General features: G+C 37.2%; 1 protein-coding gene across 1 annotated transcript; it reads right to left on the minus strand.

The window, feature by feature from the left end:
• Window positions 1-11019: 11019 nt before the first annotated feature.
• Window positions 11020-12577, minus strand: LOC137717011 (uncharacterized). Its single transcript, XM_068456332.1, has 3 exons — window positions 12573-12577; window positions 11635-11812; window positions 11020-11580 (listed from the first exon to the last, which is right to left on the minus strand). The coding sequence occupies exons 1-3, from the start codon at window positions 12575-12577 to the stop codon at window positions 11020-11022; spliced, it is 744 nt and encodes a 247-aa protein (XP_068312433.1).
• Window positions 12578-12808: the final 231 nt, after the last annotated feature.

Below are 12808 nucleotides of genomic sequence, written 5' to 3' on the forward strand. Positions count from 1 at the left end.
ATGTTTCCATTTGTTTGACCCAGGCTGCCTAGGCTGCAGTGTTCGAGGGCCAAGCTCTTTGGGGCCGTGCCAAGCACCATTTCGACCAGTCAAACCCTTGCAGCAAGGGTGTTACGCACTGTTCCTTGAGGAGGTTGGTGATGCACGATAGCACTGCATCTTTAAAAAGTGGCCCCAGAATTTTATGAGTGGTGTTTAGGTCGCCCTCAAAGCGTAGCGTTTTGATAGCGCTCCGGTCGATGAAATCTTTGCATTTGTTGCACTCGTCGGAGAGCTTTGAGAGGAAGGAAGCCATTGGTGAGGATTCAAAGGTTCACGTAGGTTTAAAAGGGGTTTGTGAGAGATGAGCTTGAGATCTTCTGGTTTGAGAAAGCAAGAATAGCTAAAGGAAGTTTCAAAGTGTCTGAAGGCGTGGAATGCAAATGAAAGAAATTTAGGTATTTATAGGCATTTCAGAAGGAAGATCAAACGTTTGGTATTCGGAAGCGCTAGATTTTTGAATTTGAGGGAAAATCAACTGAGAAATGGCCAATCATTTCGGATATCTCGGGAATCTTCAAGGATATGATCAAGGTTTTTGGGGATTTGGGACACACGATTGCGTGCGGCAGCGGTTTTAATGCATTAATGAGGAAGAGACGTTTCGACAGGCGCACGCTTTCGAGGGCCATGATTGAGAGTTGCTAGGTTTATCGGAGAATCGACACGTGGCAAGACATCAGGAGTAACGAAGATCGTGCAATCATATTCCATAAATGCGCATGGTAATGGTTATCGAGAACAGTTAAGTCTAAAAGCAAAAGATGTTTTCGCTTCTTCAAGGTCAAGATCCGACCAAAGGTTGGCAGTCGACAACCTCAGAAGCGAGGGGGCAATGTTTGGGCCCAAAATAATATCGTTGGGCCGAGTGTAGGTTTGTGCTCGGCCCAAAGCCGTGTCAAAAGTACTATGGGCTGTCTGGTGATTTCAGGCCATTCAGCAGGGATAGTGGAGTCCTATCACAAGAAGAAGTAGTTCAGATAAGCAAAGGGGTCGAGGAAGTCCTAGTGCAATAAGGATTCTCGACCAACAATAAATAAAGCCCCAAAAAGGGGTGAGTTCAAAGTTCTAATGGGAGTACGGTTGTTCGAAAATCCCAATCTAGATATGAGTTTAATTCAATCTCAAGAAGGAGTTGGTGCTATAAATACAAGACATCATGCAACAATTCAGGACCTTCAATTCAACACACAATTGCCCTGCACAAAACCTCTCAAACATCTTGAGATTTTTTATTTTCTTTTTCCCGCCGACACATCTTCAGTTTGGATAAATAACACTATGAAGGCAACCGGCGAACACCTTTAGTTTGGATAAACAACACTGTTACCGTAGAATCAGCCGACCAAGGAGCACCTTCAGTTTGGATAAACAGCACTGCGTCGAGGCCGACTGGTTACCTATCCAAGTCTCGGTCGAGAAGGGTTTTCGAATCCTTTTTGGTAGAGGTCATCTTATTAGCCTTCTCGACGAAGTAAGGTGTTATGAGTTACAACATTCGGCGTACTGGACGCTGAGTGATTTTATGATTGGATACTCACAAGTGAGTTTCAGAGTTCGGCATTCTAATGGCCGAACCACATTTACCATCAAGACATACATCACCTTTGAATACTTGTGTCCGTATAGTCTGGTGTCGATTCGACGTGCTTATACTCTGATGAATATAATCACTGTGATCGAGTCAGGCGCCGACGATTTGTGAACTTCGCAGAACTAGCAGCCTTGTCTTCAGGCTCGATAATCCAAAGGCCGAGATTTGTTCCTTCCTCGGCCGCAGTTGTAAGATAAAGAAGTCAGCAACGCGCTCAACGCAACATCAACAAATTTTACTCCTCGGCTGAGCTCGGCTGACGAGTTGGCATGCCTCGCATTCAACCGAAGGACATAGTTAGCTTATTAGTTACTCAGTCTGCGCGCCACGTAGGCTTTGTAATTTTTAGGGTCAACAGTTACTTTATATATCTTCTTGGTACGTATTCGGTACGTTTAAATATATTATCTGAATGTAGCAGCCTCAAGCTAAAGAATACATCTAATTATCTCACATGATATGTCACATTCGGGCCCGGGCCCCCACCACATCCTGGGCTCGACTCCACCATAGCACGATATTGTTTGCTTTGGGCCCCAACCACACCCTCACGGTTTTGTTTCTGGGAACTCACAGGAGAACTTCCTAATGGGTCACCCATCCTGAGAATGCTCTCGCCCGAACTTGCTTAAATTCGGAGTTCCGATGGAACCCGAAGCCAGTAAGCTCCCAAAAGGCCTCGTGCTAGGTAGAGATGAGAATATACATATAAGGCTCACAGGATCCACTCTCTTGGGCGATGTGGGATGTTACATGATATGAATATAAAATAGTGAAAACAACCACTAATTGAAATGGATAAGTCCATTCAAAATTCAAAAATGACGATCACAGAATTTTAACGTGAGAGAAGAAACCATACGACTCAAACGTGGGAGAAGAAATTGGTTTCCTAAAAAAAAGGTCACGTACAAAAATGTATCAACCTAAAAGGATATATATATGGAATTTAATAATTAACATTTTAAATTTAAAAAAAAAAACACAATAATTACATGTAATATAAATAAATATAAAAATGTTGACATGGCTATTGTTTAGACGTCCTAATCAAATTTCAAAATAGAATCAATGTTTAATCTAAAGACTATTAGAAAAGTGCAGTGGATTCTAATTTTCCCAAAAAGAAATGCGCAAATTACATTTTACCCCCTTAGGTTTCAATGCAATTACAACCTCATACAACATCTTTAAAACATTTCAATCTCATACATTTACTATTATTTTTTTGGAGAAACTTGATATAAGTCCAATTTTTTGAGCCAATAGTAAAAATAGTCCAATTTATTAAAATAAGTCCAATTTGTTATATTTAATTTTTTAATTATCAATAGTTATATGTTCAATGATAAGATTTATTATAAAAAATCAAATTTCTTCCCAATTATCTCTTTGCCTATTTCTTTTTATTTTTCTTTTTGTTATTTCTCCTTCTTCCTTCTGCTTTAAACCCTATTTATAGATTTAATTTTTAATTGTTATAATCAACCTATATCATAGGTTAATTATATTTATCTGCCTATATGATAGATTCTTTTTTTTTTTTAATTTTAATTTTTTTTTATAATCAACCTATCACAGATTAATGTGTCTTACTTGTAGGTATGTTATGTTTTTTTTCTACTTTTTAATTAGGTTTCATATCTCACGTATAGGTATAATATACATTCATATATTTGTTACTTGAGTTAGGGTAGAATGTTTTGCAGATAAATTTATGTTAGTATATTAGTTTTTTTGTTATAAGATATTAATTATATTTTTTGGAGTTGGAAAATGCATATTATTAGAAGATTTTAATTGATTTTTAATATTTGTAGAAAATATAAAACGAGTATAAAAGAAATAAAAACATATAATTAGATAATTTGACTCACTCTTAAAAACACTCTATGTTTTTGGACCTGGATCTAAAAACCCCTATTTTTTTCAATTTCATACAATCATTAAAAAAATCTGTTAAGTTAATCGTTAAGTGATGACATAGCAAATATGGGATCCCCATTTTTGCTAACGTGGCTAAACACTTAATAAAAATTATAAAATATTAAAATAATTAATTAAAGAAAGTAAAAAAAAAACACCAAAAATCCCTTTAGTCTTCCCCAACCCTTTATCCCCGTCTCCCCCTAGAGATTAGGGTTTCTGAATATAAACACTCTCCAGCTGCTCCAAATCAATCTCATAAACCTCTTCCCGTTTCGGCAACTCTACGTCACCACCCTCTGGACACTTTTCCTCCGCATCCCCATCCCCAGGGGCAAGATTTTCCGGCTGGGAATCACCATTTTCACCAAATCCCACAGGGGCAGGTAGCTCTTCTGCTTGAGCGGAATCAGAATCGCTGGGGTTTTCTAAGAGCTGAGAGAAGAACCTAGGGTGTTGGAATCTAGTGTGAAAATGAGGAAATTGATCAACTAGAGGAAGAGTTAATGTTTTAGAGGAAAGCACCTTGTGGTTTGGATGAGCTGCGCACAGCTTCCGTGCTGCCGCCTGCGTCGAAAGGGACGCTGCTCTTGCTGTCACTGCATACCTCCACATCTCTATCTCTGGATCTGCTTGGCATGCCTAATTTACTCAACTCAAACAGTGAGCGACTGTGGTGGTGTTCATATTCAAAAACCCTAGTGGGAGACGGGGAGAAGGGGGTGGGGAAGACGAAAGGGATTTTTGGCTTTTTTTTTTTTTTTGTACTTTTCTTTAATTATTATTATTTTTTTATATTAAGTGTTTAGTGATGTGGCACAAATGTGGCAGCCACGTCACGACAAATGGAGATTCTATATTTGTTATGTCATCACTTAACGGTTAATTTTACAGATTTTTTAACGGTTGTATAAAATTGAAAAAAATTAATAGTAAATGTATGAGATTGAAATGTTTTAAATATATTGTATGAGATTATAATTGCATCGAAACTAAAGGGTAAAATATAATTTACCCAAAAAAAAATTGTAAGTCAGAAATTGCCGAACCCAATATCGTTCCCGAGCTAAAGTTGTTTCTCCCTCTCCCACAGCCTCCAGTTACGAAGCCGGAGCGAGATCCATGGAGTGGCGTTCGTTGAAAGAGATCGATGCGAACGTCCACATGCAAAACCTTAATGGTATGATTTGTGATTATCTAGAATTTTTCCAATTTTTATAGTTGTTAATTTACGCTCTAACACCCTAATGCCGAACCCTAACTCGATTTCTGTCGCTTTCCTGTCAGTCTATCTCCTCTGTTCTCTCTCAGACGAAGCCATGTTCGACGAAGCAACCATGGTCGATGATGGTATGCTTTTGATTCTCCATTTGGCTAATTTTCAATTCAGTATTATAATCTTTGGTTAGATATGTTATTGTGTTATAGAAACCATGCTAACAAAGGGTATGGGGTATACGACGATGTGTGTGAGAAAATCAGTTTCAGATCAAGGTTTGGTTTGGTTTGGTTGGGGTTTTGCTAAAATAATTAGCTAATATGCTTTCAAAGAGTCTCTTGGAGATTCTTTATATATGAATCACAATTACGCTCTGCCTCTCACCACCCCACCTCTTACATATCGCTCTCTCTCTCTCTCTCTCTATATCTCACAGATGAAGTAATGGGCAAATCTAAAGCTACCCTCAAACCAAAACCAAGTTGGTTCAATGATGATGATGACTGCATTGGCCAGAATCGTAACGGTATGCTTTTGATTTTTGTTTTAGTACTAAATCCTCATTTTGTTCCTAATGAATGTGAATATGAATGCATCTATAATCCTTAGTAGTCCTTTGTTCAGTATCCTTGTAGTGTATTCGCAGTACTTTTCTAGCACCTGAGTACTTAATGTGTAGTCTTGTTTTAGTGTAGTTATAGTGTATTCGCACTATTTTTGTATGCTTTAGTAGTTAATAGTTGGTTAACTGAGTAGAATTCGCTCTCCTAACATGTTTCTAGGGGACGTACTTGTAGCCAAAGCGTTTATGAGCCCAATTGCTCTTCAGAAAAGTTGTCCACATAAGGGCCTAATGTTTTAGAACTCAATTTAGTTTAGACATGTATTCATATTTTTGTAGCAAGGAAAAATCTTATGGGCCATGAGATGATATGTTACTAATTATTATTGATATTCTCATTTTGTATTCTAACAATGAACCTTTAAACAAGCAGATGAAGAGGAAGGTATACAAAAGGCGATTGGAGACCCAATGGCTCTACTCCAACTGCAAAAAAAAGCTTAATTACTGTAAAGTTTGTTGTGAGGAAGTTGAGGACCATAAGAGTTACAATTGCCCGAACATTGTCTTCATTCCAAATGGCGCACGTGTTGGTGAACATTGTCATATAGTTTGCACAAAATGTGGTGAGTTTAATGTGGACTATGAAGGACGTGCTATTTTGAAGTACTGTGATTGATGTGATGAATACTGTAGCCACTGGACTGAAGAATGCGAGTCCATGCCAAAATAATGAATTCGTCCGGACCTTGTCTTTGGTGAGTAACTAGTGGTAATGAAGATGATTGGTTCTCGTTGTTAGAGGAAGATCGAGTCCCTGTAGTTGTTATGTTTACAAGTCTTGTAAGCGCATCACTTTGGGTGTAATGAATCTAATGATATGGTGTTATTTGCAGCAGATGGTTCTATGTATATAAAGAAGGGCTACCCTACCTTTTTAACTTGTTTCATTGTTTGCTTATGAATTTTTGTGCTAGTAAATTAAATGGTTGGTATGATGACATTAAGACGCTCTCAAACTCAATTACTAATTTAATCTAATCATGACTCTTTAGATTTTGTGGCATTTCTTAGCAAATGTCTCCCAAGATACAACGATCTTTCTCTTCGCGGAAGTAGCACCCCAATCCACAAAGAACAGTGAACCAAAAGTGTTTAAAACTCTCTCTTTATTGAACACTAAACTACTCTAATTTCTATATGATTTCTAGATGCAAAATTATATCTAAAATGCTTGACTTGGTAGTCTATTTATAGGCATTGACATGCCCTATTTTCGAAGGATGCGTCTGCTCCCAAAGGACAAAGGTTCCGTCTGCACAAAAGATGCGTCTGTTTCCAAGGCAGAAAGTATGCAACCTTTGGAAATCTGCCACTGAAACAATTTTTCTGCTTTTCCAAAAGAAAAAGATGCAACCTTTGAGCAAAGGTGCATCTGTTTCCAAAAGCTTCAAAAGTTGCATCTGCTTTTCCTAAACATACATAACCTCTTGGGAAAAGCTGCAGGTCAAAACTTTCCTTGACCATTTTCATAATAAAATAAAATTAAAAGGAAACATATACAACCCTTGAAAATCTACTGGTCAAACATTTACTTTAATGTTCATTCACTTGAATATTTAATATTTTAAATATTAATAATATTAAAATTTAAATTATTAAATTTCTAACAATCCCCACATGAATGAAAATTACTAAAATTAATGCAAATGAAGATGCAGACACTAAGAGAGAGTTTAATTGGACAAATACCGTATGGGGAGAGGTAGCTTTTGGCTTTGAAACTTCCATAGTGAAATATTATCGGATTTACTAGCTAATCAGTGAACGCGATGTCTTGAACTGCTCAGCTGTTGATGTAAACCAAGACAATAATATTCACACGGTTCCTCTGAACACATATGATTCTACGGTTGTGTTCATTTTGGCCCTAAACAATTCCCCGTAATCTTGAGTGCTTTAGAGAATTCAACCTTATAATTCTCATAGAAACGACCACTTTTCACACTCATGCAGGTGATATCCCATTACGAGTATCCTGCACAATATCCCACTTGTTATTTCCAAGTATAGGAATCATTAAAAGCAAAGCTTATCCTAAACACGTTGCAGATAACACTATTTTCATCATAGGATATGGGTAGGAGATTATCTCCGCATTGCTCCTACTGAATCATCCACAATTCGGTTGTCCCTTTGAACCTAGATCTTGGGATCTTCAGTCAGCTAGGTTGGGTTGCCATTATGGCGATTCTTAAGACATAGGCTTTAAACCCATTCCCCTTGATGATTTATAAACTTGCTCTCTAGTCAAACCTTTAGTAAACGGATCCGCTATATTTTCTTTTGACCTTATGTAATCAATGGTAATTATACCACTTGAGAGAAGTTGCCTAACAGTATTATGTCTACGACGTATGTGTGGGGACTTACCGTTATACATATGATTTTGTGCCCTTCCAATCGCTGATTGGCTATGACAATGTATACATATGGCAGGCACCGGCTTCAGCCAATTGGGAATATCCTCTAAGAAATTACGAAGCCATTCCACTTTTTCCCCTGCTTTGTTTAAAGCAATGAACTCAGATTCCATAATGGATCTAGCTATACATGTTTGTTTAGAGGATTTCCATGAAATGGCTCCGCCTCCCAAAGTAAAAACATATCCACTCGTGGACTTTGAGTCTTGTGTATTAGATATCCAGTTAGCATCACAATAGCCTTCAAGTACTGCTGGATATCTTGTGAAGTGCAATCCATAGTTCTGCATAAATTTCAAATAACCAAAAACCCTTAATTGCCTTCCAATGATCCTTTCCAAGATTACTCGTATATCTACTCAATCTGTTAACTGAATATGCAATGTCCGGACGTGTACAATTTGTAATGTACATTAGACTACCAATTATTCGTGCATATTCACTTTGAGATATACATTGACCAATATTCTTTGATAAATGCAAATTGACATCATATGGTGTTTTTGTAAGACTACTTACATAATTACTAAATTTTGTAAGTATTTTCTCAATATAATGTGATTGAGATAAAATTAGTCATTCAGACGTTCTAGAAATCTTGATTCCTAGTATAACATCTGCAACTCCCATATCTTTCATATCAAACTTACTAGCCAACATTCTTTTGGTAGATTTAATAATCTCATTATTACAACCAATAATTAGCATATCATCGACATATAGACACACAATGTGACATCCCACATCACCCAGGGGAGTGATCCTTATATGTATATTCTCATCCCTACCTAGCACGAGGCCTTTTGGGAGCTCACTGGCTTTGGGTTCCGTAGGAACTCCAAAGTTAAGCGAGAAGGGGGCTAGAGTAATCCCATGATGGGTGACCCACTGGGAAGTTGCTTGTGAGTTCCCAAAAACAAAACTGTGAAGGAATGGTAAGCCCAAAGCGGACAATATCGTGCTACGGTGGTGGAGCGGGCCCGGGAAGTGGTCCCTCCCGGGTCGGGATGTGACACACAATGACATATCCCTCTTGTGTGCTTTTAGTGTAAACACATTTGTCACACTCGTTTATTTTAAATCCATTTGACAACATTGTAGTGTCAAACTTATGGTGCCATTGTTTAGGTGCTTGTTTTAAACCATAAAGTGATTTAACAAGTCTACATACCTTTCTTTCTTGGCCATGCACTATGAAACCTTCAGGTTGTTCCATATCTTCCAAATCACCATTTAGAAAAGCAGTCTTGACATCCATTTGATGAATCTCAAGATTATGAATTGATGCAATAGTAATCAACATACGGATGGATGTTATCCTCATGACTGGCGAATATGTATCAAAATAGTCTAAGCCTTCTCTTTGCTTATAACCTTTGGCGACGATTCTTGCCTTGTATTTGTCAATAGATCCATCTGCTTTCATCTTCCTTTCGAAAATCCATTTATAACCTAAAGGTTTATTTCCAGGAGGAAGATCCACCAATTCCCATGTATGATTTTGCATGATGGATTCAATTTCAGCACTAATAGCCTCTTTCCAAAATGAAGCTTCTGGAGAGGATATAACTTCCTTATACGTTTGAGACTCATTTTCTAATAAGTAAGAAAATCAGGTCCAAAAGACATTGATATCTTAGCCTTCTTACTACGTCTTGGTTCAATTTCTTGTACATGTTCTTGGTCAACAAAATTATCATTACTTTCTTTATGACTGCTATTAAAGTCATCATAAGTTCTTTTCAAAGAACTTTGTTCTTGTGCAATTTTCCATGGAAATACATTTTCAAAGAATGTAGCATTCCTTGATTCAATTATTGTATTAACATGTATTTCGGGATTATCCGATTTATGTACAAGAAACCGGTATGCACTACTATTTATGGCATAACCAATGAAAACACAATCAATGGTTTTAGGTCCTATTTTAATCTTCTTAGGATCAGGGACCATTGCCTTAGCTAAACACCCCCAAACTTTGAGAATTTTATAAGAAGGCTTTGTGCCTTTCCATAATTCATAAGGTGTCTTATCTAACTTCTTGTGAAGTAATTTATTGAGAATGTGGTTTGCAGAAAGCAATGACTCTCCCCACAAATTCTGGGTTGCCCCAGAACTTATCAACATAGCATTCATCATTTCTTTCAATGTACGATTTTTGCGTTCAGCAACTCCATTTTGTTGAGGTGAATAAGGAGCAGTAGTTTGGTGAATAATCCCATGCTGAGTACAAAATTCAGAAAAGGGTGCAAAATATTCACCTCCCCTATCGCTTCTTATAGCCTTTATATTTTTGCTAAGTTGATTCTCAACTTCATTCTTATAATTTGTGGATGCTTCTAAGGCTTCATCTTTGCTTCTTAGCAAATACACGTAGCAGTACCTTGTGCAATCGTCTATGAAAGTAATAAAATATTTCTTGCCTCTTCTAGTTTGCACAAACTTTAGATCACAAATATCACTATGAATTAATTCTAGAGGTTCCGTACTTCTTTCAACAGAGTGAAAAAGGTGCTTTAGTTGACTTTGCTTCCACACAAGTTTCACATTTATGACTTATATCAATATGAAACTTAGGTAATAGGTCCATGTTAATTAGCCTACGGATAGGATCATAATTCACATGTCCTAACCTTCCATGCCATATATTTGGTGATTCCACAATATAAGCTGAAGAATTAACTTTATTGATAATTTTGGGTACAACAGTCATTACATTGGTTTTGAAAAGACCATCACTAAGATATCCTTTCCTAACATACATTCCACTCTTTGTTAGTACAAACTTATCAGACTCAAAAACCAAATGGAAACCATTTTTGCTCAATAATGGTCCGGAGACTAAGTTCTTTCTGATTTCAGGCACATGAAGCACATCATTAAGAGTGAGTTCCTTTCCAGAAGTCATCTTTAGAATTACCTTTCCTAGGCCTTGAACCTTGGATGTAGAAGAATTCCCCATAAATAGTTGCTCTCCATGAGTAACTTCTTAATAGGTGGTAAACATTTTTCTATCAGAGCATATGTGGCGAGTAGCCCCAGTGTCAACCCACCATTCCTTAGTGTTTCCCACCATGTTGACTTCAAATACCACAGCCGCAAGATTTATGTCAGAGATCTCTTTGGACAGCCTCTCTTCCTCGATTATGTGTACTTCATTACTCTTCTTTTTGGAATTGTCTTGACCTTTGCGGTTTCAACATTCGCTAGCACGATGTCCTGTCTTGTTGCAAACAAAACACTTGCCTTTGAACTTCTTAAAATTCCCTTGGCTTGAACTTTCACCAGAGTGCTTCCTCTTTTTGTTATTCTTTGGCCCACCCTCCACAATGTGTGCCTTGGCTTGCATAAATTGACTGTTAGACTTCTTTTCAGGGCAACGATTATCTTCCTCAATCCTTAATCTTACGATTAAATCCTCAAGTCCCATCTCTTTGCGCTTATGCTTGAGATAATTTATGAAATCTTTCCAAGCAGGAGGTAATTTTTCAATTACTGCAGCCACTTGAAAGGTCTCACTTAGCGACATCCCTTCAGCATGTATTTCATGAAGAATAAGTTGTAGCTCTTGGACTTGATTGATAACCTTCTTGGAGTCTGTCATCTTGTAGTCAAGAAATCGACCGACCACGAATTTCTTAATGCCAGCATCTTCAATCTTATATTTCTTGTCAAGAGAGTTCCATAAGGCTTTTGCACTTTTAATTGGACTATACACATTGTATAGTGCATTATCTAATGCATTGAGGATGTAATTCTTGCAAAGAAAATCAGAATGGTTCCATGCATCTACTGCAGCCACTTCTTATACGATAGTTCCAGACACAGACGCATCTTCAATCAGAAACTTTGCCAAGTTCAGAGTGGTGAGATAAAATAACATTTTCTGTAGCCACCTCTTGAAGTCTATCCCATTGAACTTCTCAGGCTTCTCACCATGGTTGGTGGAAGATGGGATCACCACGGGCACAACACTCGCAATTGATGTGCTGCCCAATTTACCAGAAAATTACTAGTATTATCCATTTTTCCTTGAGAGAGAAAATCACACAATTCAATATATTATAATAAAAGTAAAACAACAAAGTATTTAGGAAACAACCAGACGTTAATTTCTTAATACCATAACCCACAAGATTATTTAATTAAACTTGGCTAATAAAATATAATCAATTTATGAGCATGCACCGAAATTACTATCATAATCATGAATCATAAATCATGCTTCATATATAAAATGCAAATACCAATCAGTACTATAATGCAAATGCACAACACAATATATATGTCTTCGAATAGTCAATTAAAATATATATGCAGCACTATTGTAATCAGCATATAGCAAATAAACCTATATCTTGTCTTAAGTTGTTGGAAAAGTTATGGAAAAACTGCTATATATTTTATTATAAACTATTAAATAACACACAATAGTATCTCTATAAATGCAAGAAAAACAAGGAATAGAAGAACCTTAAGAGATCGAGGCTAGAATTTGATTCTATAGCCTTAAGACAAGATTGCCCCTCAGTGGTGCCTCAAGGTTTGCATTGGCAAATGTCTCCCAGGATACAATGATCCTTCTCTTCGCGGAAGTAGCATTCCAATCCACGAAGAACAGCGAACCAAAAGTGTTTAAAACTCTCTCTTTATTGAACATTAAACTACTCTAATTTCTATATGATTTCTGGATGCAAAATTATATCTAAGATGCTTGACTTGGTAGTCTATTTATAGGCATTGACATACCCCATTTTCGAAGGATGCGTCTGCTCCCAAAGGACAAAGGTTCCATCTGCACAAAAGCTGCGTCTATTTCCAAAGGTGAAAGTATGCAACCTTTGGAAATCTGCCACTGAAACAATTTGTCTGCTTTTCCAAAAGAAAAAGATGCAACCTTTGAGCAAAGGTGCATCTGTTTCCAAAAGCTCCAAAAGTTGCATCTGTTTTTCCTAAACATACATAACCTCTTGAGAAAAGCTGCA

Source organism: Pyrus communis, chromosome 15, assembly GCF_963583255.1.
Source record: "Pyrus communis chromosome 15, drPyrComm1.1, whole genome shotgun sequence".
NCBI lineage: Eukaryota > Viridiplantae > Streptophyta > Magnoliopsida > Rosales > Rosaceae > Pyrus > Pyrus communis.

Bases quoted from the DNA above. Each gene is read 5' to 3' on its own strand.
- LOC137717011 (XM_068456332.1), bottom strand. The intron at 11,581-11,634 runs GTATAAGAAGTG...TTTCTTTGCAAG, and splicing joins CGTCTGTGTCTGGAACTATC to AATTACATCCTCAATGCATT.